Source organism: Camelus bactrianus, chromosome 3 (assembly GCF_048773025.1).
Source record: "Camelus bactrianus isolate YW-2024 breed Bactrian camel chromosome 3, ASM4877302v1, whole genome shotgun sequence".
In the NCBI taxonomy this organism is placed as follows: domain Eukaryota; kingdom Metazoa; phylum Chordata; class Mammalia; order Artiodactyla; family Camelidae; genus Camelus; species Camelus bactrianus.
Window position 1 is genome coordinate 81109638 of NC_133541.1, and position 27884 is coordinate 81137521.

Genomic DNA, 27884 nt, shown 5'->3' on the forward strand with positions numbered 1-27884 from the left:
TTGCTATTAAAGAATCAAGGTGATCGGGTTGGCCTCCTAGTACCCAGACAGGCAGCTGCCCTTGAAGTAGTGGGATGTCCCCCAGTGGGGGTGCTGACGGTCGGTGGGCAGGAGGCTCCAGCAGGAGCTTGTGACCCTCCGAAGTCTGTTGAGGGAATTTCTGCCTTCCCTCAATCAGATCTTTCCAAGTGGGTGGGGACCACGCAGGGAGCACCGTCCCTGCAGCACCGAGCAGGCTCTACACGCAGAGCCGCTTCACGTGAAGCTCTCCAACAGCTCTGACCCCAGCTGTCCAGCCTCTCACTGCGTTGTCTTTTTTTTCCTTAGATGGTCTGCCCTTTGCTTTCTGTTATTCTAAGTTATGGTGTCATTTTTGTTTTGTTTGTCTTCAGTTGAGCCCTTGTAAAAAGAATCAAGGTGCCTGCTAAGCTTTAGAACTAGGATATTATCACAAGTACCCTTTATAGCTTTATGATCTACAAATACATGCATTTATAAGGATGAAAGGGTTTTAGAAAAAAGTATCAATCCTAAGATCAATTAGTACTATAATGTAAGCAAGGTGAGGAGGAACCTACTATTAATAAAATTGTATTTGGTCTTTTGGAAAAGTAAAAAAATAAATTAATATATAAATAAGGCTCAAGTATGTCCAGAACAAAATTAGGTAGACCTCACTTTAGAAGAGACGTTACTGGGAAGTTTTGCAAATAATCTTTCTATAATAGACTGAATCACTTTTTTCATTTATATTTTTGGCAATGTCAAATACTTTAAGCCACTCTGCTCCATGACTTGCACCAAAGTATACGATGATTAATAAGCATCCAAGTTGATTTAGTAAGACTATTACTTGTCAAATTCTTCTATGTGAATGTCTGTCTTAAGAGTATTACTTTTGAAAGATTAAATTCTCGATTTTTTCAGGCAGGGAGCTGCACTGTTTTATATTTAAAATCAGACATTGTATTAAGAAAATGAACTAAACTAAGATAATAAAAAGCTGAGTCAATTTTAGAGAAAATCTTACTTAAAAGAGCCTTTATAATGGTAGTTGGGGACAACCAGAGAACCAAGGGTAAAGATGACTAACACAGACGCATCCTGTCAAAAAAGATGAGAAAGCCTGTCCTTGTTATGGATTAAGTTAATGATTCAAAAGGAGAAGGCCTATACAACTGAATGTTCCAATTTTTGCCTGGAGTTTAGAAATTATGGCCAGTGTATTTCCTGGACCCATTAAAACTTATATTAGGAAACTTACATATAAGAAAAAGGAAAGTACTACTTAGATATTATAATTTAAAAGTGGTAGAAATAAATTTATAAAACTCACCTTCATAGTAATATACTTATAATATACTTCTGATACTTCGTATCAAACTCAGTTAAAAAACAAGTTAAAAACAGCCCTTCTCCCATGCATCTCACAACAAAAGCTTTCCCATACCTTTAGTTTCTGTGGTCTTTACTGGAAAAAAAATTTAGAATAAACTGTACAAGAATCATCTCTGATTTTTACATAGAAGTATTAATAATAAAGGCTATCTCTTGAGTTCTGACCATAAATTACCATAGGTGTTTTTGAGACAGCAGTTCACCATCACACACATTAATCAATCAGGAGTTAATAAGAATACACTAGTGTTTGGTGCAAATTTAATTTTATTAAACCTTACAATGAATGTTGTGGCAAATCATTTTCCATTGTGTGACAATTTATTGGCTGGCATCTGAATACAGTACTTTTTGGGAAAAATACACAATGGGAATTGACAAAAGGGAGAGAAACTAGTTGTTCAGTGATATATGAGGGCAAAAAAAAAAAAAATCCAATTAATTTAAGTTTCCTTAGTATCTGACTCTAAAATGGTTCAAGTTCCAAGCAGTAATGCTGCTGTTACAGTGCACAAGAATATGGTTATTATTTCATCTGGCCCTGGCAATTCTGAGAAAATTCAACCTCAGGTTTCTGCTGGGCAGTATGATTTTAAAGAGCTACTTTTTCAAATATAACCTAAACAATTTTCCCAAGTCACAGTAGACGGGGGTCTCTAAAACATTATACATTAAGGTGGTCACTTTACAAGTGAGCAACCACTTAACTTCAAAATAATGGGCACCAAATTACCTTTTGCTGATTTGGGCTTATATCCCTGTCAGATTTATGGATAAGAAAACCACTATTTTTGGAATCTATAATCCACTTGTCTTTATAAATTAGACTGGTATCTAATTTGAGTAAAATGACCATTACTTTTACAGAAATGATCAAGAGTGGAACATCTAAAATCCAGCAGGCCTTAACAGGGCATTTTTATAGAAATGTAATCTAAACTTACACATTAGCTCCAGCCAACATTACCATGCTACAGTGTACAGTTTAGTTTGTCTCAAATGAGTACAATTAGTATTAAATTATTCATCTGTGGTTTAAAAAAACACAAATTAAAAGAAATTTTTTGAGAATACTTTCTGACAAAGGCCTTAAACAGTGTCTGAGGTCACATTTATTAACCAACTTCCTCTAAAATAAAATAGACAATTTTAAGCTAGTAAACTAACTGATTTTTCAAGAGCTCCTAATGGCATTTGGGGAGATGGCAAACAGAGAAGGATTGTACCCTAATGGATATAAGGCATTTCAGTTCTCAAGACTGAAGAATAATTCTAAGTTATTTATATTCAATGGTGGGAAAATTCTATGGAAAGAAATCCTTGTTTTATACTAGAGTTGTACAATTCAAATTCACCTGTAAAAGAGTGTGAGATGTGCCTTACTATAGGAGCATGTAAACTCTCCTATCCCCTCCCCCCCAAAGAGGAAGGAATATTAAATGACATAAAATCCAATTGCTTATCTTTCACCCCAAAATTATTGAGATCAATTAATGTAGATTTACTGTACTTGCAAAGTTTTCCTTTAAAAAAAAGTAGCTCATGCATATATAATTTTCATACCACAAGTTAGAGGCAAAATGATTTCAAAAACTGATGTCTGATATTTCTAGAATATTTGTCCAAATCACAAATTATTTTTAATATACACAGTAGTTCAAATATTTCATCAAATTTGCCCATAGTAAATAAGATATTAAAATTTCTTCATCAAAAGGTTGGAGAGCAACCATTTATATCCAAACCACCTTTTTCAATGGTGAAATTAAATTTACAACCTAGTAAAATGAATAAGGATATCTTTTAAAAAATTAAACCTCAATGATTTAGACAGAATGTAAGTCTAATGCTTTTTTGTTTATTCACTATTCTTCATTATAAGTTTTTTTACTGAATAAACATGAAATAAACCTAATGTGACTGTTTGCAATGACGACTCCTTAAATACCACTACATCAACCCTCAGAATAAAATGTCAGCACAAAAATTCGAGTGATCCAGCTCATTAAACTCACAGGTAAACTGAGTTTTCCTCAAACCAATAAGGAGCTTTTTATTCAGAACAATTTCATTAAGACATTTGCAGGGCAAATATGCCATCATAAGTTTTATTCTGAATAACAATAAAGTGCTGAATGATAATTACCTGAATCTTTTTTAGTACTTTTCACTTATCTTTTCTTAAGTTAAAAGAGCCCTTTCTGTGGCATTAGCAAAGCTGTTAAAAAAAAAAAAACCCAAAAAAGAAGGGAGGGAGGGAACGAAAGAAGGAGAGAGGGAGAGACAGAGAGAGAGAGAGAGATACAAAAAGAAAGAAAGAAAGAGAGAAAAGCTAAGTTTCAGTTAAGGGAAGAGGAAGCACTGCAACCTTTCGTATTTAATTATGGTGACAAATAACTGAGACCAAAGTAATTCATGCAAGTTATCTTTAAAGGTAGACTTAAGCTTGAAGAAAGAAAGAACACTGTTACTGACCTTTGATACTATGGCAATAAATTGCATACTAAAATACCTTAATTATCCTAGATGCCTAGATCTGGCTTGGCAAGCATCATGCCACTGACATGCTTTAGCTCTTTTTGAAACTAAAAATAATTTGCAGTTCAATTACTGAATATTTCAATGTGACTCATTAAGCTGTGTGATAAACTTTGAGGTTAAATTTAAGCAAATTCTCTACACCTAATCACATCATCAGCACAAGCAGGACAACGCTGGCGCAGCATGAAAGGTGGGTCACTTTATAAAGATTCTTCCTTTTACTGCATGATATATTAAGATGACAGACCTAAATTTCAACTGGGTTAATGAGTTAGAATAGATTTGTTTCCCAAATTTAGCACACAATCGTTTCAGTGGATTAGAGAAAGAAACCTCAGATATAAAGTAAAAAAAAAAAAAAAAAAACCGAAAAGCTTGAGCTCTGGTAGCTAACTGGTAGCTCAAAAAATTGTCATGCTACAAGAGTACTTTCATAAAATGAACTTTGTAACATACTTAAAAGTATTTTGAGTTGAAGTTGACCAATTGCTGCATAGAAAATATGCTAACATACAACAGTCAAGTTTAAGCCGGTGCATAGAGAAGATAAAGCACTTATGGTAACTGCAAATGGTAACAAGTTCAAAAAGTCTATACAACCTAACATGGGGAAAAAAGTTGGTAAGTAGAAATGGTTAGGTTAAAAATAAAGTGGAAACAGGAAAGAAGCTTGGAGAAGAGACGGAAGAAGCAGAAAAAAGACCTTCGGTTGTATAAAATTCACAAACCAGAAAAGTATAAAGACACCACTGAAAAATGGTTAACTATGTCCCAAACACCCAACAGCAAACAAAACCATAATGGATAAGCCTTTGGCAGACAATTTTAGAAATCTGAATATGACATTACATTTCTCAATAATTCACAAACAATATATTATATGGTATATTTATATTAAATACTGGGAAACCAATCCTGTAAATCTGATGCTTATACTGCTTTAGCCAACGAGAGCACGATGAGATCAAGCTAAATGAATGCTGGTGTTATCACAACAGTGCTCATTTATGAAACAACTGTTACCAATCCGTGCTTTAACAGTGCTAAAACACAGTCAAATTATCATCTATGAAGTGAAACGAAGGTCTCTAGCTTTTCTGGAATATGCCCTTTATAATATATTCTATGATTCACTATAACACGAGCAGCAAGACACTGCAATGTGGTATGATTTATGGGCTGGATCAAATTCTTAGCTATTTCCTTCTCGTCCAGCAAGTCACTAGCAGTTTGTTTGTGCAAGTTTGTGGCATCAAAATGTGCACCTGATTTAATAAGAAGATTCATGATGTCTGGGTGGTTGTTCAGAGCAGCGATATGGAGGGGACTGTTGTCATCAGAGTCTCTGACATTCACATCGGCACCACATTCTATCAGTATTGCAGTAACTTGCAGAGATGGAAATTTACAAACAGGGTACCGCCCTACACATGTAGTATTCTTGTCCACGGCCAGATGAAGAGGGCTGAAGTTATTCTTTCCCCTTGGATGCAGCTTAAGAAACCTGTATATAGTTTGCTTTTTGAAATGGTCCTGTTCTAGAGTACAAGGAACTTTTTCTAACAAGCAAATCAAGTGCAAAATGATGGAAAGAGCCTTATTTAACTGTAACGGGTCAGCTGGACACTGAGTTTGTTTGATAGCTCGCTCTATTTCAAGGACACTTTTGCACAGTATGCCCATAAGATCATCAAATGTAACAGTGGTACCCAGCAGGCCTTTAGCCCTATCCTGTAGCATAAAAGAGAACAGTTCTGCAAAAGATAGTAAGCTGCTGGCGGTCATTGGGCTTAGAGGGTCCAAATTGTTCTGCTGCATATCCAGAGCATACTTCCATAGGTTGATGCAACGTTTGAAATTCCCAGAGTCTGCATAGACAGCGCCTCTATATCTAATATAGTAAGAGGTATCAGGATGAGAAGGACCAAGAATACGTTCTCTAATTAATAGTGCCTGCATTCTCATCTCATCGGGATCAGCAATAAGACCTTCTAGCTCTTCTGCACTGTTTACCTCCTTGGCATAATCATAAGCCATTATTAGTGTCTGCGGTACTGGTTTGCTAATTATATTAGTCCTATCACTGTACCTCATGTTCATTGCCTTTTTCCAATATTTCAGAGCCCCAAGGAGATCTCTTTTTTTGTCTACAAACGTAGCTCCCAGAAGCTCTAGAGCGTTGATCCGTTCTGTCTTGCTCGTCTGGGCATGGTGGGTCAGAAAATCCACAATATTTGTGTGACCAGTCACACTTGCTGAAAGAAGAGGAGTCATTCCATAACCATCCTTTTCCATCTTGGCACAATACATAAGAAGCATCTTCATGATGTCCAGACTTCCAGATTCTGCGCAATCATGCAAGGCAGTATTACCTTAAGGAGGAGGGAAAAAAGAGGTAATATATTTTGAGGGACCAAGGTACAATGTAATACGTATGTGTACTTTAGAATCTAAAGAAAAGCTGGCAACTCCAAGCAACCCTCAATGGGACATAACTTTAATTTGATTACAAATAAGAAAAAATGATCCCCAGCACAAAACTAGTATCTGAAACACAGCAGGGGAAAAACACATTGGTTAAATTTTTTTGAATAAATGAAATTATTAAATTAGGCATGAAAAAATATTCAAAGTCACTAAATGAAATTCAAAATTAATCCATGGCCTGTTCATATTTTTCAATGATGTTTTCAAGTGTATATTCTACAACTAAAAACTGATGAAATGAAGTTAACCAGCTATTTACAGTTTTGCTGACAGTCACTTAACTTTCTGGGTCAGATTTCACATTTATAAATAAAAAATCTAGTCTGTAATATCTAATATTCTCCAATTTGATTCTAATAGTCACAAATTATTTTTTTAGTATTTCTGATTACCAAGTGAACTTCACTTGTTTGAGTCAAAATTCTTGGTAACAAAGTACTTTCTTCAAAAAGCTCCCATAAGAAAAACAAGACCACTGAAATCTAAAAATATGTGGGTGGTTCGATATGAACTTTAAAAGGAGACATGTGAAGTGTCCTTTCATAATGGATTATTTCCCATTGTAATTTAATTTTCTTAAACATTCTTTTTAGATGTACTAAATGTTCTAACACTGTCCTGTTCTTCCCACACATGGATTAAAACTGACAATAGGCACTGGCACATCAGTAAAACTCTGTATGGGAGGAACAGACTAAGATTTTTTTTTTAACTGCATTATAGTGAGTTTACAGTGTTGTGTCAATTTCTGGTGGACAGCACAGTTTTTCAGTCACACATGAATATACATTTATTCGTTTTCATATTCTTTTTCACTGTGAGCTACTACAAGATCTTGAATATATTTCCCTGTGCTATACAGTATAAACTTGTTTATCTATTCTATATATACCTATATATAGGTATCTATATAGTATCTATATATATATAGTATCTATAAATCTTGATCTCCTAGTCTGTCCCTACCCGCCCTCCTCCCCTCTGGCAACCACAAGTTTGTATTTTGTGCCTGTGAGTCTGTTTCTGTTTTATATTTAAGTTCACTTGTCTTTTTTTTATTTTTAAGATTCCACATATGAGTGATATCATATGGTATTTTTCTTTCTCTTTCTGGCTAACTTCATTTAGAATGACATTCTCCAGGGACATCCATGTTGCTGTAAATGGCGTTATGTTGTCATTTTTATGGCTGAAGAGTATTCCATTGGAACAGACTAAGATATTATAACCACTCGAATTATTTCAGCTACCTAAGTTTAATGACAAACAACCTACTAATTATCAAAACAAATCATCAATGCAGACCTTTGATATTACATACAATGTTTACAGAAAATTTCAGCAGTGAGTCATTTTAGGCATGGTATGGAAAAGAACTAACACAGCTGGCTGAGACAGCTACCCTTAGAAACACTCGCTTGCAAGGATGGCCCTTGTCTGGCATCTGGAAATTTGTCTGGTAAACAGTTTCAAGACATAAAACTTTTCCTAAATTACAAAGGTGGCTTTTATGCTGACTTCCTGTGGGAGTCTGGAATTTTTGATATGTGCTCAGCAAAGGATGCCAATATGACCAAGCACCCAATAAAAACCTGGGCACTGACTCTAATGGGTTTCACTCGGCAGGAACATTGCACACATGCATTTATGTTGCTAGGGGAAGACTGAACTCTATGTGGCCTCTCATGGGAAGGACAGAGCTTAAGAAAGCCAGCACAAAGATTCCTTTAGACCCCACCTATGCCTTTCCCCTTATGATCCAGCTGCATGTCCTTATTATATCACGGTAATAAATCCTAGCCGTGAATACAAGCCGTACGCTGAGCTATCTGTAAACGTGGAAGTGGACTTGGGAACCCTTGACACAGCATGTGTACTAGAAAGTGGCTTAAATCTGAATACTTCACATAACAAATCTATAACTAAAACTCTAAAAAAGCACAAGTTATAATACATTAGGACTTTACTCTCTTCACAAGTTTATCCTGTTCATTAGTCTTCCATGATATCTACAGAAATTACATGAAAAAATCTGGATATGTTTATTCTGATCTAGGATTTCAATGGTCTACAATGGAATAGTGTCTGACTGAATGTTTTAGCTATGTGTATGGTAACCAAGCACTCAGAGAGCCCAGGACTTCTGACTACTAATGTTCATTTGCTCAAAATAATTTTAATTAAACATGACCTCTACTATTTTTAAAACTCATTGGAATTAAGGATCCCTAATATTCCCATTTTCTCTAAGAAATAGACAATAGAAATATAAAGAGAAGGCTTAGATGGCATTCTTCTCTATTCAGAGTAACAAAATCAAGAATAAGAATGCAGCAAAGGCTAGTTTTTTAATTAACTGAATTGCTATATTGGAAAAATATAGAATATATATATATTTTGAATACACCATATACTGAAAAAATGATGTTTTTTAAAAAAAAGTAATAAAGAAGACTCTCATATCTAGTAATGGCAGAGGTAATAGGATCACTCTCCCATTAAGAACTAGAAAAGTTGAAAGATGTATTTTAAAAAATCTGTATGACAGCATGTAAGAGCTCACAAGGGGACAACATCTAAGAGAAGAAAGAAAATTAGGTAAATAAAGCCCAGAATTTGGGGATGCTTCCCCCAGTGACCTCTACTGTGGAAGAGGCAGCTGAAAAACAGGGCAGAGCTCTCGACACCCTTGCACAGCTAGAGCAGAACACTGGAGTCCAGAGACCGTCAGGGAGGGAACTCTGAAGTCCCCCTACACTTTAGGTTACAGCTCTGAAGGGTTGCCCTATAGGAGTCAGGTGAACTGCAAATACACCAGCCATCATAGGAATTGAAAATGCAGTTTAAAATCATCTTGATATTGAAAAGTAATCCAAGACTTGTATATATAATCAAAAGCCAGAAACAGAAACAAATACTATTTAGAGGAAGGTATTATCATACTAGGACTCAAATTATTTTTATATATTCTTCATATATAATGTTTGGTATCCAATAAAAAATAATGGACAAAAAGAAAGCAAGGAACCACAACACAAAAACCAGGAGAAATAAGAGATAAGAGAAAATGCCAACAGAAGATCCAGGTAACACACTTATCAGACACAGACTTTAAAATAACAATTATGCTTAGAATAGTCAAAGAGATTAAAGAAACAACTTTGAGAATTAGACAGAAAACTGGAAACTACAAAAAAGAACCAAGTGGACATTCTAGAACTGAAAAACTCATTAAAGAGTGGCTCTAAAAGCAGACTACACATAGCTGAATAGAGAATTAGTGAACTAGAAAACAAATCTGATAGGAATACACAGAAAGAAGCATAAAGGTGAAAGGATGGAAAAGCAGGAGACTGTAAGAGACTGGGGAAATGTCAGAAGGGTTAACATACTTCAAACCAGAATTTTAGAGGAAGAAAATGGGCTCAAAGCAATATTGAAAGAGATAAAAGTCTGAGAATTTTCTGAAGCTGATGGAGGATTAAACCATAAATTTAGTAAGTTTTACAAATAAGGATAGATAAAAACAAAGTCATATTGAGGCACACTACAGCGAAGCTGCTGAAAACTAAGGACAAAAGAAAAACCTTAAAACCAGAGAATAGGTGGAAATGACCTGCAAAAGAGCAACAATTAGACTGATAGCAAAGTTCTCATCATAAACAAAAGAAGCCAGGAGACAACAAAATGACATCTTTAAAGCAGTAAAGGAAAATAACTGCCAATTTAGAATTCTGTGCAGTTAAGGACCATTTCAGGTGAGAAAGAGAAAAAACTAAGACATTTTTTACCAGCAGATCTAAACACTACAGGGTATTCTTTAGGCAGAAGGAAGATGAGCCACATGGAAGCCTGAAGATGTGGGCAAAACACTGACAAAATTTGTGAGAAATCTAAATAAATATTGAGTTTAAAAATAATGTCTTGTGAGGCTTGAAACACATATGGAAGAAAAAAGCTTGACAGCAATAACATAAAAGTAAGGAGGGTAACTGGAGTTAAGATTTCTGCACTGCTTGGAAAGAGGTAAAATTAGAAATTTATGTTAGCCTTTGATAGGACAAAGTAGTACTATCTAGAGTAGCCACTAAAGTAATAGAGGATATGCATGCATATAATTCCTACATAGTCTCTAATACAGAGAAAATCTGGAAAAGTGAAAAATAATCCAATCAATGACAAAAAGGAGATACAAAGAACATAAAATAGATAGGACAAAAAAAATCTGTAAGTAACTTGGAGATGAAAACAGAAATATATAAGTAGTTATACTCAATACAAGCCAACTAAATGTTCCCATTAAAAGACAAAAACTATCAGACTGGAAATACAAACACAGAAAAAGGCTGAAGTGAAAAGATGAAAAAATACATGTATCTTATGCAAAAACTAACCACAAGGAAGCTGTCTTATTAAATGTTAGCACAGCATTTTCCCCCTAAATTTTATTAACTACTGCCCTTTTGTAATCTCATATTGATAAATATGCAAAGTAGAGAAGAAAAACTTCTTCTACAAACAGACTCCAGAGAAATTAGTAGTAAAATATAAACTCATGTCTCCCAACTGCCATTTCAGTATACCGCTCATTTCTAAGGTTATATTTTAAATGCTAGTCATATTGCACTGCAATAAGTTATTTCTAATATAAACCCAACTTCATAATAAAACTCCCACCACTCATATTATTTTCCAACTCAAAAGCTTTCATGCTCCCTCTAAGCAAACAGCTGAAGATCTTTTAAAACCTCTACAGCATTGATTCTCAAAGCACTATCTCTGTGAGGATGAGAAAGCAATAAGGAAAGAAATGTTTTAAAAGGCACGTTATGCGAAGTAAAGCTTAATCTTGGTAGTGGGAGATACACTATGGGAAATGGATTTTTAAAAACTAAAAACTATTTCCTTACCCTACCTCTCCAGTGTCACTTCTCGTCATCTCCAGGATTACTGCTGCTCTGTAAAGCTAGCCCTGGAGCCAGCAAAATTTTTCTGTAAAGGGCTAGATAGTATTTTAAGGCTTTGCAGGCCATAAGGTCTCTGTTGTAATCACTCAACTCTGCCATATAACAAAAAGTAACCATAGTCAATCCATTAAATTAACTGACATGGCTGTTTTCCAACAAAATACGGCTTTCGTGTAATTTTAACATGTCATGAAACATTATTCATTTGATTCTTTTTTCAACCATTAAAAAGTATAAAAACCATTTCTTAGCTCTCAGGCAGTACAAAAACAGGGGGTGAGGAGTATTTGACCTCTGGGCCAGTTTGCCAGCACCTAATCCAGTCCAGAAGGCATTATCAATACTTGCCATACACAAGGCAGAGAAACTGGTTATGCTTCATGTCTAAACTAAGTTTCCTCTCTCAGCACCAGGAATAGTGCTGCTTACTTCCACCTCCATGCCTCTTCTCTTCATTTTCCTGTAAAATACTGCCTTTTTTCTACTTTTTAAATTTCTTGTCCTTCAATTTTCACCAGAAATTTCAGCAACTCAAAGAGGCCTTCTTGGTCATATCATGTCAATTTATCATTTTGAGAATGCCTGGTGAATGCATGTTTCACTCATCCTGAGTACTCATATTATATCAACTATCATAATCTTATGTAATAACTTATATAATATAATGTTACTGCTTTGCAAATAAGTTTTCTTACCTAAACTGTCTGTTTCTAAAGTATACAGAGCCTGCGTTATATTTCCTTTGTATACCAGATAGCAGTTGGCATACTGTCAAAAAGCTAAGGTAGATTCTTACATTTTTAATATCTGACATCACAAAAAGTGATTCAAATAAGGACAAAATAGCTTTAAAAAGTAAAATCTTTGGAAGAAGGGTATTGTTTTAATTATTCTAACAAGTTAAGTATATAACCACCATACTATGTCATGCCTCCAAGTCTCTTTACATAGCATATTTTGATAAAGTTGTAATCAGTACACATACAACTGTTTCCTACTTTTCACCTACATTTTACATGAACACTTTCCGGTTGATGGATATCGCACTGCTTCAGAATTGTCACTATTAAAATTAATGCCTAAAAAAACTTTATGGACAGGTAACAGACCAGCGACTGCCAGAGGGTGGGTGCTGGGAGAGTAACTGACACCAAGGGGCATACAGGAACTCTTCACTCCATCTTTATTGTAGTGGTAGTTAAATTACAGTTTGTTTTTCAAAACTTAGAGAACTACAAAGGATGGATTTTATTGTATGTAAAGTATACCGCAATAAACAAATAACTTGAACTTTCACCATAAAGCCAGTAAGAGTGATTATGTAGTATCTATGTAGTTCATGTAGACCCTGCGCACGAACATGACACAATGACCAAAATGTAGGTGAAAAGTAGGAAACAGTTGTATGTGTACTGATTACAACTTTATCAAAATATACTATGTAATGAGATCCACAGAAGAATTTGTACATGAATATTCACAGCAGCATTAGTCCTAATAGCCAAAAAGTTGAAACAACCTAAACGCCCATCAACTTATGAATGGATAAATGTGGTATATCTACAGCAATAAAAAAAAAAAAAAAAATAAAGCACTGATGCTACAAAACAGATGACTCTTAAAAACATTATGCTAAGTGAAATAAGCAAGTCAAGAAAGACTACATTATGATTCCACTTATATGCAATGTCCAGAGTAGGCAAATTTATAAAGACAGATCAGTGGTTGCCTACGACTAGTGCATCTGCAGAAAGGAGAGGAGAATGGGAGTGACTACTAATGGGTATGGGGTTTTTTTGGGGGGGGGGCAGGGGAGGATGGTGATGAAAAGGTAATTATGGTGGTTGTTGTACAAATCTGTGACCATACTAAAAACCAAAGATTATGCACATTTTAAAAGGGTGACTAGTGGCGGGGAGGGTGTAGCTAAGTGGTAGAGCACGTGTCTAGCAAGCCCGAGGCCCTGGGTTCATTCCCCAGTCCCTCCATTTAAATAAATAAATAAATAAATACAACCTAATTACTTCCTCCTCCCTCCCAAAAAAGTATACAGTGCTCTATGTCAATTGTCTCATTAAAACTGGAAGGAAAAAGAAAATTTTTAAAGGGTCAATGGCGAAGCGGAGGGTATAGCTCAGTGGTAGAGTTCATGCTTAGCATGCAGGAGGTCCTGGGTTCAATGCACGGTACCTCCACTAAAAAGAATACATAAATAAACCTAATTATCTGCCCACAACCAAAAAAAGAAAATTAAATTAAAGAAAAACACCTCTATTTATTGCAACTATCACGAAAAAAATTTTTAATTAAAAAATAAAAAATTAAAAGGGTGAATGGTATGTGATGTCTCAAAGCTGTTCTAAAATCAAAGTACTCGTGTTTTTGGTAAAAGTATAAGTCTTGACTGATAGAAGCTGAAATTAAAAGGTCTTTTTTAACAGATTTGTCTGTAAATGCACAGAAACAGTTCTCATCTCTCCTCTTTAGCCTGGTTTGCTTGGCATCCACTCTCCAACTTTGCAGCTGGGCTGAGTTTTTGAGAGGTCCACCTGTAAAGATGGGCAGGTATGCGGTTCAACTGCACAACAATGCTGATTCCAAGCATTTTATTTCTGGAAAAGGTAAATGGTATGTGTTAAGGGAGGAGGCGAGAAGGGGTAGAGAGGAACACTTTAGGATACCAAAGGAGTACTAGAAGTTTCCTCTGCTCACAGTGTTTCCCTTCCCCATATTTATTCCAACACCAGAGATACTCAAGGACAGGAGTTTGAATATGTAAACTAAAAAAAAAAAAAAAAAGTGCAGTATACTGTATATATGTATCGACATGCAATATAATGTGTATGTGCAGTCAAACTGTAATAATTCTACCTAATAAAACTGAAAAATGAGGGAAAAAAATAAAGACGTACATTTTATAGGCATAATAAGCAGCATCAATACCCGGCAGCTCTAACTGAGCAAGTTAAAAATGAGGTCATTAAGGTGGACCCCAACTCAGTATGAGTAGTATCCTTATAAAAAGGGAAAATTTGGTGACAGGCACTCCTACAGGGAGAACATCATAGGAACATGACAACCATCTACAAGCCAAGCAGAGAGGCCTAAAACAGATCCTTTTCTCAGCTTTCAGAAGGAACCAGGACTTAGGACTTGTAGCCTCTAGAACTGTGAGACAATGAATTTCTGTTTTTTTAAGACATTCAATTGATAGTATCTTGTTATGGCAGCCCTAGCAAACTAATTAAAAAAAAACCCCTTATTTAAAAAAAAAAAGAAAAAAGAAAAAAAGAAAGGACAGGAGTTTGAAAAAAGGAATAAAAAATAGAATAAAAAAACTAACTGTATCAAGATTACCATGTGCCCTCCCTTCATTAATTCTTTGTATAAGGCACTGAGTTACGAGCACAGAGAAATTTAACAATACAGGTCTTTGAGCTCACGACAAAGTTAAATGCTAAAAAAGGCATAAGATGCATTTTTATGACTAGCAGGGGGTGAGGACCTGCCTTAAAATGGGTCTTGATAGTAAACAGAATTTTCAAAGCTAAGACCTGAGCTAAGGGATCAGAATTAAAATCAACTAATATTAGTATAGTTTGATGAAAATTACAAGATGTAAAAGTTGATGAAAACATTCACATTACAATTCAGACTTACATTCTAGTTCAGACTCTATTCAACTGTAGTTCTCCCCAAAGAGGGAAGAAAGAGGAAGAGAGATGTTTTAGTCAAATTTGCATCCATGTGACTTTTTTACTGGGGCCTCTCCCCAGCTCTTCCACCTCTGTCTTCCTTCACGTACATTCCTGATGTCTCAGAAGCATAAATCTCTACAATGCCAAGAGCTTTCTGAATTTTGTTTTAAACAAAGTTAATGAATCAACGTGCTTAAAATCTCATAAAGATGAACTCAGCGAGGGAACCACATGTACTCAAAGGTCAGTAAGTACAACTTAACCTCTGCCTTAAGTTTGTGCTGCTATGCATGACTCTGAAATAGCAGTGGTGTTCAGGATCTACTTGTTTTCACCAACTGCAGTTCGATTTTGTGACGATTCACAGTTCAAACTCCAATCTTCAGGGATAGAGGAACACAATGGATATTTCTCTGCTGCGCTGAATTCACACATCATCTACAGCTTACCTCCTCCAAGCAGGATACCAAGTTTTCCTGAAAATATAGAGAAGTGTGCAGGGGACACAAGAGGGAAAAGAATGAACAAGAAACAATGTGTAGGAGCAACTTTATCTGTGATTAAAATGTTAATGAATTCAACTAATGAGTTATTTAAAAAGTATTATTAAATCAAAATAAATACAGAATGTTACGGAGTAGAAAGAAATTTTAAATCTCTCTTTTTCACTCTTCTCTGCCAGTACATGTGTTGTGAGGTAACCAAGAGCTGAGCAAGAGTTCTCAAAGAAGAAAAAGAGAACTTCAGCTTCCTACACTCTCAGTCCTGAAGTACACAAATAACCTAGCTATGTGACAACAGTCATTATCTTTGTCTATTATCTTAATATCAACCATTCTTAATTTACAGTGGAGTTTTTTTTATGAAATTCCTTTGGATTTACAGTGGGTAAAAAGTTTTATTTTGTTTTTAACATTTTCTTGACTGAAATACATCTATACTGCAAACTGCCTATACTGTGGGAGAGAAATAATGCCTGGAGTTTGTTCTGAACTACTGCAGAAAACAAAAGAAGTGGGAGAAATATATTTTTTCACATATAATGGCAAATGTGGATAAACACTGAAGCAAGGTGATAAGTATACAGTGGTTCAAAGTATTCTTCTCTCCATTTTCTTCATTTACATGTAAGTTAGAAAATTTCCATAATAAAAAGGCAAATAAACTGCCAGAACTAAGTCTCTGTCAAACCCTTTTAAAGCTAACTACACTTACGTGCCTACATGGATTTCTCCCTTTTCTGAACCCTATAGGGTTCTACCTGTACTACTCATTTTTCACAATTAGTTAACTTTTTACTTCAAGTCTTTATGCATTTATTTCTGTACTGAAAGGACTACAAAACACAGTACTTGTCATCAAGGAGCTTATAATCTTTCCTCTTAAATCTGACATACTCATTCAACAAGCTCATTTACCAAATACCCACTGTGGGCCAGATACTCTTTCTAAAGCATGGATACAAACACCAGGTCTCTAGCCTCAAAGAGCTCATAATGTAGTAAAATTAGAATGTAATTAGATGGGTTTCTCTTTCTCCAAAAAAAAAAACTCAGTAATTCCTCTGCTGAAAACATTCACTGGCTTACCACTGCATAAAGAATAAAATCACTCATTTACCTGGAAGTCAATGTCCTTTATAATATAGCCCTGAGTGCCCTTTGGTATATACATATGCCTACCTTCCAATTTCTGTACCTTCCTAGCGTACTTATCAGTGTGCCTTATGCTATTTCCTAAGCCTTAAAAATCTGTATCAAATCCCTTCTGCAGATCTCAACTTTAGCAATCCTTTCAAAGCCCATTTAATTTCTCCATGAAATCTTTCCAGTCAATACACTCTTCCAAAATCCTACAGAATGAATTTACACCATTCCTTTAGCAGCAAACATTATGTGCTGTATCTTTTCATAGCCTCCACAATGTCCAACAGTGCCTTGCCTACAGAGAATGCACAGGAATTTACTTAATTACCTTGGGTATCTAAAATGACCGACCCGTGCGTGAGGATAGTGTGCCCCTGGGGCCAGTAACCCCAATCCCAACTCAGAGCTGTTCTGTCGGTCTACAGTAATCAATCAATCACTTCCAGCTGCTCAATTCCCAGTTGAATTTGGGTGTAAAAGCAAAATTGAAGGGTTTAAGTAACTTTTCCACGGATCTGCAAAGTCCTGTTCTGAGTCAAAACAAAAACAAATAAAACCACTAAAACAAAAAAGAACCAAAGAAAGCCAAAGATGACTATAACCATGAAGTAGTGAGATCAGTGTGACAGCTCTAAGACGGGCTTGTCTAATCACTTCTGATTTGCAGTCTATAGTTTTAAGTGACAACCAACTCTCCAGTCTCAAAAATCAATTGTTCTGTTGAACTGGAGAAGCATTGCTAAATATGTTTTTCTCTCCTTTTTGAATGGCACAGGGAAAAAGGGAACTCACTGTTCCCGCACGTAATGAGTTAGTTGGGGATAAAGTATTTCCAAAATCTAAGAGAAGAAAGCACTACTGTTGCACTTACCATATTGTGGTTTAAGTATTTGCTCATGGTCTCTCCAATCAAACCATGAGCTCCCAAGAGCAGGGAATCAACGACTGGATATCCTGTTTTACTCATCTTTGTCTATCCTAAGTCTAACAGCCTGGCACACGCAAGGGACTCAATAAGTGCTCTCTCAATTAATGAATGAATTCCACCTCAGGTTAAAACATGTTCAAAATGCCAACAGCCTGTTAAAATGTAATGGAAAGAGGTTAAATAATATATTCAAATGCCAACTGCCTGTTAAAAAGTAATGGAATATAGAAGCTACATGCATTTTATATTTAAGCAGAGCAAGCATAATCTACTGGTATTTTCTTTCTTCAGAACCATTTCCAACAGCCAACATGTAAAATTTCCACTGAAATTATTCCATTTCATCCCTAGTCTGAATCAGTCTTTTCCATTTTTTGGATGGGGGTAAAAATGTGGGGGAAAAGTCCTTCCTTGATACTCTACCAGACCCTTCTCCAGTCTTCTTGCCTCAGTTTCAATTGGTTCCTGTTTCTTCTTTTTAATTACCAGTTAACCCACTAAAAAAATCGGAAAAGTCAATGAGATAATTATTACCAAAGAATGGAAGTTTCAGGATCAGAGTGAGGGTGGGGTTCATATGTACTTTAATTTGCTCCCAACATTCATTAAGAATCAGTGTCAATTTAAAAGGCATGATGCAAACGGAAAAGTATTGCACACAAATTGATGTACTATATATACAGTACACATATATGTATTGTGTTATATATGTCTATATATAAAATTGAGGCTATATGAAAATAATTTTGGGTATAAAATTGTTTTCTCTCATGTTATGTCTACTTTAAAAAAAAAAAAAAGCATAAATACTGATACTGGGGTTAGAAAATGACTATAGAATTAGCCAAAAGAGGAAGCATACACATCCTTTTGTACAAGGCTACATGATGATGGGGTTAAAAGGAACATTATTCTGAAACAGCAAAGATAATCAAGTTCAACACTGTTCACAGTTTATTAGGGAAAAATGCTCACTAAAACAGGTGCTATTTAAAATATAGTTCTTTCACACATTCTATCTCTAGAAGTATAAAAACCAACTTCAAAAAACATAAGGGAAAAGTAGCAGTACTCATCTCTCCAATGGCATGAGTTTAAAACATGCCCCAATTTGACTAAAATACATGAGTTTACCAACAATCATTATTAGGCTGATGAATAAAAAGCCCAAAACAAACAAAAAAAATGCAACAAGCCTAAACCTGCAGCCAAATCTTTTAACTCTTTCTCTTCTAGTTATGATTTCAAAGTATTCCCAATATTGACATGGTCAATTAAGCAGTAATTCATTCTTTTAAAACAAGCATTCTTTAAAAGAATAGTGATTGTTCAAAAAAAAAAAAAAGTCATGCTGTCCTTTGATCCAACACCTCCCTCAAAGATAATCAGGAACAATGAAAACATTTATAAGAAAGAATGTTTACAGAAACATTTTTATCATTTTATCATAGTGAGAAACCAGAAGCTATGTAGAAGAGTATGCAGCTATAATTAATGATATTAAAGATAACATTTATTAAACTAAAAAAAAAGGTTATAGAAGAGTATATAAAATGAAATTGCACACATAGATCTAAATGCAAAATTCAGTCTTTGGAAGGACTATCTCTAAGTGCTGGAATTTTGTGAGATTTTTTTTTTATTTCCTCGGGAGAAAAATTTACAAAAATACCACAATACACCTGTATCATTTTTATGACAAACTTTTTAAAAATAAAGATTATACTAACTTCAATAAATCTGTCCAGTAACTATGTGCCCCATAAGTGTGTGGTTTAGCCTCTCTGAAAGGCAATCAGACACTCACAATGATAAATGCACACTCACTTTGATTCAGCACTTCCACTTACAGGTACTTATAATACAGCTGTTTTCACACAAGTGTGCAAAGACATACATTTGTCAAGAATATTCACAGCAGCATTGTTTGTTTTAGATGTGATCTAGCTAGCTGTCCATCAACAGAGACTAGATAAACAAACTATGCACACTCATACAATGAAATACTGTGCAGCCATAAAGCAGAATGAGGTAGCTGTGTGTGCTGGAGTTGAATGACATCCAAGATAAAGTTGAAAAAGAAAGAAAGAACAGAATAGTAAATATCAATTAACAGAGAAGAGGGAGAGATATACAGAGAAGTACACTTGTATTTGCACAGACTATCTCCAGGACACCCAAACACTGTATGTAATTGTTGCCAGTGGGTTGGAGGTCTAGGAAAGAGGGGTGATAAGACTTATTTTTCATTGTAAACACTGTAAACCAATTCGTATTGTGTGATTTTTTTTAACCATATATGTATGCTCCTTTTAAGTTTACATAGCTTTTTAAAATTAGTGAATTACTTTGCTGTTGTACAAATAAAAATGTTTAAGGAAAATAATCTTAAGTATCAAAATTATACTATCAAAAAAAGTTGTGTTTAAGGGCTAAAAAAAATCCTAAGCTATGATTTGAAAAATATACACACTCATAAACCCGAGCTCTTCTTCTGGACAAAGATGTTTACACTGTTGCTAGCCAACAAATCCACATCTGTTTAAGCTAGTCCTTGTTTTGTTCTCAGCGCTGCAGCAGTTTAAAAAATGTTTTCTCTCTTGCTATATTTAATACACGTTTTATATAAAAGGATTTTCTATTGGCCACACAGTAAGTAAGGAATAAGGGAACAAAGATTCTCCTTTTCATCGACATTAATCCTTCCAGGTCAGTTTGGCCTAGCCTTCCCTGACAGAATAACAAATGAAATGCCTACCTAAGACAAACAGGACAATGACCCACTAAATATAGTGGTTTCTACTCCAAGATTCTAAAAATAAATAAATAAATAAAACTAAAAAATAAACATTACATTGAAATACATTCAAGTAAACACAAGTCTAAGGACTCAGATCAACTGCCGTTAATATGCTCTGTAACTCTGGGGAACCCACTTCCCAAGAATTGGAAGTTACTTCAAATAAGAAGAGAAAATGCTACTTAACACAGTGATAGAGGTCTTTTTTTAAATCACACTTGTTCAGTGTATTATCAAACATCAAAGAAACAATCAACAAGGTTATACTGGAAGGGATACCTAATCAAAACAGGTCTGTCAGTGCTGGCTTACTCAAACCACTGCTTATAAATCATGTACCAAACTTCCTGAAAATAAATGGTAAATACTTAAAAAATTAAAATGAAGAAGATGAACTCACCTTTAACACTTTTTCTGTTAACATCAGCCCCCTTTTCAAGTAAATACTGAGCAATCTCTTTGTGCCCTTTGTAACAGGAGATCATCAAGCATGTATGCCCATGTCGGTTTGACACTTCCAAATCAGCTTTGTGTTCTACAAGGTACTTGACTATTTCCAAATGGCCATCGAAACAGGCAGCCCGGAGAGGAGTTGAATTGGTTAAAGTCGTGTTGTTGACGGACGCTCCATGATTTAACAAAGACTGAACCACCTTCAGATGTCCTGCTGCAGAAGCGGCCCACAAAGGGGGAGCCCCCTCAATGGTTTCGCCATCGAAATTGACCGAGCCCCCGACTTCTATGGAGGCACTGCACTGCTCTAGAAGGAATTCCACCATGTCAAGGTGCCCATACCTGGCGGCCATCAAGAGTGGCGTGGCCCCATTTGTTTTTTCAGAGATCAAGGAGGAAACCTCCTCTTTGGATTTGCTTGCCAACAATTTGGTGAGAAGCCGGAGTTTGCCATCTCGAGCTGCGTTAAATACTGCTGTCTTTAGATCCATTTACGTCCAGTTGCGAGGCTGTGCTTTATTTATCCTTCAAAGCAAAGCTCCGGCTTAACTCTATCGACACCCAGGCAAGAGTTACAGGAACCAAAGTTCAATGTTAACCACCGCACCCCAGAATGAATATAATACCACGGAGAGTCTGTTCTGTTTATTGCCTTCCAACATCTGACAACCTGAGCACCAAACTAGAGAAAGAAAGAAAAGTAGCAGTTTTGAATCTTTCATAGGTAAAGGCAAAAACAACTGTTTTCTTAATTTCTACTCCGCGGGGCGGGAAAGGAGAATACAAAAAGGGACACCCACAGACTCAAATGTGCCGGTGAGAAGCAGTCTCTTTTCTATATACCATCAATGTAAACACTACAGGCAACCGGTTTTCTCGCCTCCTAGCCAAGCTTTGTTCCAGTTTTGCTCTGCACACGCCCAGGGAGAGTACAACCGAAAGAGGCAGGAGACGCGCGGGTGCAGAAATGTTTCTCTTTCTCGCATCTGCAGAGGAGAGCCGGCCAAGGGCGCGAGGCTGGAAGGCCTTGTTGTGGCCAGGATGGCTTTCGAGCAGGAACAAAAAAGGTCGGACCCCACAAACTACGGCCAGCTAACGCCAAAACCCTCACCCGAAAGGTTCGCTTTCCTTTACAACTACTCGAGGCTCTCAGGAAATCCGGCTGCCTTTTAGCTAACTTCGCCCGCCCCATTTTGACCCACGCCAAGGGGTCCGAAGGTTCCCCAAACCACAGTCGCCCCTACACAACCTCCACCTCTTCCAGAAACGGGCAGCCCCCTCCCCAAGCTCCTCGATGGAGCACGACCCCCATCCCCCACCCGCCGCCCCTGGGCCGAGGAGCCTGTGGCCTCCAGCCCGCCGTCCGCCTTCCGCTGCTGGGGGCGCCCTCCTTCCCCTTCCCGCCCAGGCCTCCCCGCGGGCGCCTCAGGCCGCCGCCGCTGCCACTACCTGCCCAGGGGGTAGTCTTCCCAGCCGCCGCTGGCCGCTTGGGCTCGAGCCGCCCCCTTCAAATTGAAACCGTTCTCCGCGCTGCCGCCCGGGCCGCCCTGCTCCGCCTGCGGCCGCACAGCTCCTCCATGCCCCGCGCCTCACAGGAATGAATCCGGCCGCGCCGCTCGCCCCGCCCCGCCACGCCGAGCTGCCTCCCGCCCTCCCAATCTGCGCGGGCTGCAGCGGCTGCCGCGGCGGATGGTGTAATGGGCTGCGGGCCGGGGGCCGGACAAGCCAGAGCACCGCTTCACATCACTGACGCGGCAGCCGCGCCATTGGGCCGGGAGAGGGCGGCGGCCGCCGCGAGCAACCGCCTAGGGGCGGAGAGAGGAGGCCGGCAGGGGCCGGGCGGCGCGGGGGGCGGGGCCGCGAGCCCGGCGGAGGACGCGCCTGCGTGGGGAGCGCCGGGGGCGGGGCTACGCCGGCCAGCGGGGCTACGCCGGGCTGCTGAGGTCGGCGGTCGACGGAGAGGCTGCGGAGACGTCGCGGCGAGGTCCTCACTTCCCAGCTTTCTGGGCGCTCTTTTCGGGGACCTTTGGGTCCCATAGCCATAACCCCCAGAGGCATGGTAACCATTATTACTTTCTCTCACACATAAAGGCTCGCAGACTAGCCTCTTCCTGTTATGGGCCCTGGAATATACTAACTCGTTTTGAGGTCTCGAAGAGCAAAACAAAAAACACAAGAAACAAATTTGAGAAAAAGATTAGCTTTGGAACCTGCCAAACATGACTTTTTTTTTAATATGGACTCTAAAAAAATACAAAGCTACAAAGAATGGTAAAACTTAAGAGCAGTATAAGTCAAGAAGGTGGAGTCCTTTACTCTTTCAACAATAAAACTAGGAAATGAAAGCAAGCTGACAGTTAATATAAATGAAAAGAATGACTACTTCGTACAGCCGAAGATACACTTGTGGTATTCTTGACGTTAACACATGGGATGTATTAACTAGGTTGAAGAAGAGTTTAAATATGTTTGGAGAATAACACCCGTAGTGAATCATGATGAGAAATTTTTTTTTAAATGTAGTTTTCAATCTCCTGAACATTTTATTTTGGAGAATTTAAACCCACACACAGATTCTTGGTACCACAGGGAGACAGTATTAGATTAGATTGATTGTCGACACCCAGCACCATAAATGTCATCATTATTCCTTAAAAAGTAATACATCATTAAAGACATTTTATTAAAAATCACAACTTCATTTTTGCATCTTTACTTAGGTTTGTCCAGAAGTTTATGTTGTTTTGTATAACTGAAATAATAGTTTTCATACAACTATATGTTTTGCTTTTCTCCCTTACCATACTCTGAAGATCTCTCGTGTTTTTATAGTCTTAATAATCATTTTTAAGTGGGGCATTATATTCCTCTTAGGCAGTCAATGTATAGGCTCATCACCAGCACCCTAAAACTGAAGTTAAGGTTACTCCCACTGAGAAAATAGAGGACAGAATATAAAGGATGAAAGCAGCCATCAATAAAAATCAGCCTAACCAAGAGGGATTAACTGTTTTATCCCTCCTGTTACCAGTCACCCTTCTATACTCCCAAGGTGTCAGCACCAGTTTACAGTTTCCCAACCAAGGCCTAACCTAAGCTGACCTATCTCTCTTATCAAATGCAATAAGATGATGTAAAAATTTACATCAGTGGTCTTCAAACTGACATGTGCATCCCCCAAGGGATTTTCAAGGGATGGGTACACACTTAGTTTTAAGTTTCTGAGTCTTCAACTTGCATCTATGTTATTTCCTAAAACTGATTTCCTGGTGAAGGAATGCAGTAAGGTGTCTTCCTGTTTCATTTCCCAACTCGTTCACAATAGCCATAGATTTCCCAAAGTGCAAAAAGATCGTAACTTTCACTCACTGAGAATCTTAAAATGGTGCATTGCTCCAGTGTGTAAAAACCTCAGGCAGCCTTTGTCAGTTCTTCATCAATTTGAAATACTGGGCTGTACTGAGAGAGAGTATACTTTTAATGACTGGGTAGCAAATTCTTTTGCAAGTCAGGTGATTTCCAAATAATTGTTTTCAACAAAGAATGACCTTGAGATTACTAAGTGAGTTAATAAATTGGAAGGAGTTCAAAGAATTGAGTGACATTGTATGACAACACTTCTTATAGCCCCATATACTTATTAATGTAAAAATATTTTCTTTGAATTTATAAAAATGAAAAATTGAGAAAACATTGATTCTAAACTCAGTCTCATTCTTGTTAAGATGTACTATTTAACAACAAATGCATACACTAATTATAAAAAATTATAGGTTTAATAATTTAAAAATGTGTAATATATTTTGTATTGTTTTGAATACTTGACCATTACTAATAAATATAATAATACCTTAATCTGAAAGAAAATGTTCCAGCACACACGGTCATTCAGTCACAGGAAATTTAAAAATTAAATATATTACATTTTCATTGCAGAGAAAAAGAATAGGATGATTAATAAAACATATTCAAATATAAAAATACATTAAATTAAGATACACTCCTGAGGGATGGGGATGTGGAATGGAGTTATAAGTGTGAACAGGAAAATAATTATGTAAAATAAACTGAAGATAAAGAAGAGTTGGTTCATATATCCTTTAAATGGTTGATAATAGGCATAATTGCTACGGTTTTTAGGTTTCATTGGATTCACTTAAAAGAGTGACAATTCTGTTTTAAAATGGCAATTTTTACAGCATGCAGGATGTTGCATCCTTTGCAACTGCTTAACTTTTTGACAAAAAAGTTTAGATGTTCACCTGGAAATATGTAGGAGGGTAAATGATATTTCATGTATGTGCATAGAAATATTTGAAGCCTACTGATTTCCTTATCAACTTCCTATTGGAAGTTGTCTCCATTTTTAAAGATTTCGGCAATATTTGTTCTTCCAACCTTTGTTTTCATAAATGGGAACTCAACTAAAATTCCTTTTTCTTTTTTCCTGAAAGATCTTACATTGTGTTTCTAAACACCTACCTCCTAGGGTACCTTCTATGACTGGGAAGGCAAAGTTTTTTGTTTGGCTTGCTTGGTTTGATTTGGATTGGTTGCTAAGGCTTTGGATTCTGGTTTAATCATCAATTACTGTCTTCCTGAAAGCCTCAGAATGCTTTGGGGATATAACAAGAAGAACCATGGACTCTGGGTCAAGGAGTCTGCAAGCAGTACAGATGAGAACTGGAGAAGTAGAAAAGGGGGAAAGGACCAGAAGGAGCCTCTGAATACCCATTCTGGTAAGTGCCTAGGGGATGGCAGACAAAAGAGGAACCACCTCTAGGATCCAAGACAAACACCCAGTCTACATCTGAGGGGAAGCCTTGTGTCACTGCATCCATAGCTCTGACTCATCGGCCTTGCCTGAGACTCAAGGCATTTCAAGTGCCTGTGAGACAGATCACCTCCCTGCAAGGCTGGCTGGACAGTGTAAGCCCAGAGGGGTCACTACCCTATTCCTGAAAGGGTGATGGGAAGGAACTGGACTAGCAGAGAGGGGTCACCCTATTACTAGAACAATGAACATTTTCAAGTTGTCTAAGTTGTTTTCTTCCTTTCATGTATTGTTTTGGGATAAATTTCTAGGAGCTGAATTATGGAACATCTCTCTGGCTTCTCATCAATATTGTCGTATCGCTTTCCCAGAGAGTTAGGCCAATCTGCTATTTTACCAGCGAAAAAGAGAGTGTGCTGAATTCGCCAAAACTTGTCCCCACTGGACACTGTATTTTTAAAGTTCTTGCTAGCTTGATATGCGTAAAATAGTACATCAAAATTTTCCAAATTTGCCTGGCCACCTTGTGAATTTCTGGTTCCATGTAATCTCCTCTAATTAGTAAAGTATTCCTTCTACAGTTTTCCTTCTGGGGGGGTTTCAAATGTTTTATTTTTGCTGGTCTCTGTTAAAACCAGAAACCTCAATGAAAGAGTCTGCTTGCAAGCCTTTGGTCAATATTCTTAACTTGGTCTAATTTGGGGAAACGATATGATGAATGAAAAGACCCTCTCAACACCACTTTAATTTTAAAAAGTGTGAAAGGAGCCTACTCTAATGGATATAAAAGTTATACAAAAATACCATAGAAATCTGTATGCTTCCCAAGCTATTTAGAAATGCCTTTCTTTTAAAAGGAGTCTATTTTATTGACATTGACAATTTGTTTTGTCAGAGTATTTTAATTGTCATAAATTCATTCATCATATCAATAGTTATTGAATCCTATTGTGTACTACTAGGTTGGATGCTAAATGAATTTGATCCCTACTTTCGAGGAATTCCTGGTCTGTGGGAGAAATGTAGCAATAAACAGATCAGAGTGAAATAAGTATGTAAACAACTGTGAAAACCCAAGGCACAGAACCACTAACTCTCCTTGGGCAGGTCTGGAAAGGAGGTGATGGTTCAAGTGGATCATAAAGCCTTAGTGGGAGGCGGCCAGGCCAAAAGACAGTGGGAGAGAGCAGAAGCCCTGCGGAGAAAGCAGGGAGCTCAAAGAGCACAAGAGATGGCCCCTCCTTTCTTTCTTCCCTGCTTATCTCCCAGCTACAGGGTAGAAACCTAGGCCACCTCAATGTACAAAATCTCCACTCCTCTCTCTCAAAGTGCATCATAATTCACCATTTCCTATTTCTGCAGCTCAACCCAAATTTATTTTCTCTCAGTGCAGGTGTTCTCCTAGAGGTTTTAGAAGGAGTGCAGTCTAGTGAAAGTCATCTACCTTAAGCAAGAATACATCCTTGGGGCACTAGCATTTTGAAAAGGAAACCTGTGACCTGAAGTGAATCTTAAAATTGAAGAAGTATTCAGGGCAGAATTCTTCTAACCGAGAGGTTTCCAGCATCTCCTTGTGTATTTTGGTCTAGCCTCTCTTTACTTCCCTAAACAATATAAGATGAGGAGACCTCAATTCGATCACCAAATTCTGAGTTTTCTCTTAGCACAGTCTCCCTCTTTGGTATGGTGCTATCACATTATCACAAGCTAGAGATCTTGTGTTGTCGTAAAAGAATTGGTTTCCTTCCTTTGTTATCTGGTTTCCTGAAATTGTCAGGGCCCTGACTCTTGCTTTCCAGGAGCAATGGGTGGGAAAGACTCTGAAGATTAAGAATCAGCTTCCACCCACTGGTAGCCTCCCCCTCACATTCCAAAGCATCCCACCCAAGTATTGTTCAGGAATTCTGGCATAGAAGCCCAAGCTCCTTCGAGAGATGAGGATGTATGGTACCTCACAGCAGGGAATCTGAAGGATTTATTTAGAGCTTAAAAGAGTCTCCCAGGTGTGGGACAGATGAAGGAAGCCAGAGTTACCCAGGATACGAGGCCACCATCAGCAGCATCCTCCTGTCAGCACATCAAGAGCCAGCTGGAAATGACCCCTGTGTGATGATGACTTTGGCTGCAGCTTCAGTCCAAGTCCTCCTTCCTGCCCTAACCTCTGTCCATGCCGCTGACTGGCTGCCCATGCC

General features: G+C 37.4%; 2 protein-coding genes across 4 annotated transcripts in view; both read right to left on the reverse strand.

Annotated features, from left to right (window-relative positions):
* CCDC112 (coiled-coil domain containing 112) overlaps positions 1 to 21003 on the reverse strand; it is a 231899-nt gene extending 210896 nt beyond the window's left edge. For 2 of the 3 annotated variants that reach the window (XM_074360489.1, XM_074360490.1), the window contains exon 1: positions 20866 to 21003. The gene's annotated coding sequence lies outside the window, so the exon portion shown is untranslated. The remainder of the gene's footprint in view (positions 1 to 20865) is intronic. The other variant, XM_074360492.1, reaches the window with a different exon arrangement.
* FEM1C (fem-1 homolog C) lies at positions 1648 to 22692 on the reverse strand. The gene is made up of 3 exons (XM_074360487.1): positions 22368 to 22692; positions 20866 to 21600; positions 1648 to 6311 (listed from the first exon to the last, which is right to left on the reverse strand). Exons 2-3 carry the CDS (start codon positions 21407 to 21409, stop codon positions 5002 to 5004), a joined length of 1854 nt encoding a protein of 617 aa, XP_074216588.1. The 5' UTR covers positions 21410 to 21600; positions 22368 to 22692; the 3' UTR covers positions 1648 to 5001.
* Positions 22693 to 27884: the final 5192 nt, after the last annotated feature.

Excerpts from the sequence above, each read along its gene's own strand:
- FEM1C (XM_074360487.1), bottom strand. The coding sequence starts at position 21,409 with ATGGATCTAAAGACAGCAGTATTTAACGCAGCTCGAGATGGCAAACTC. Across the intron at positions 6,312-20,865 it reads TAACAGAAAAAGTGTTAAAG|GTAATACTGCCTTGCATGAT; the intron begins GTGAGTTCATCT and ends CTCCTCCTTAAG.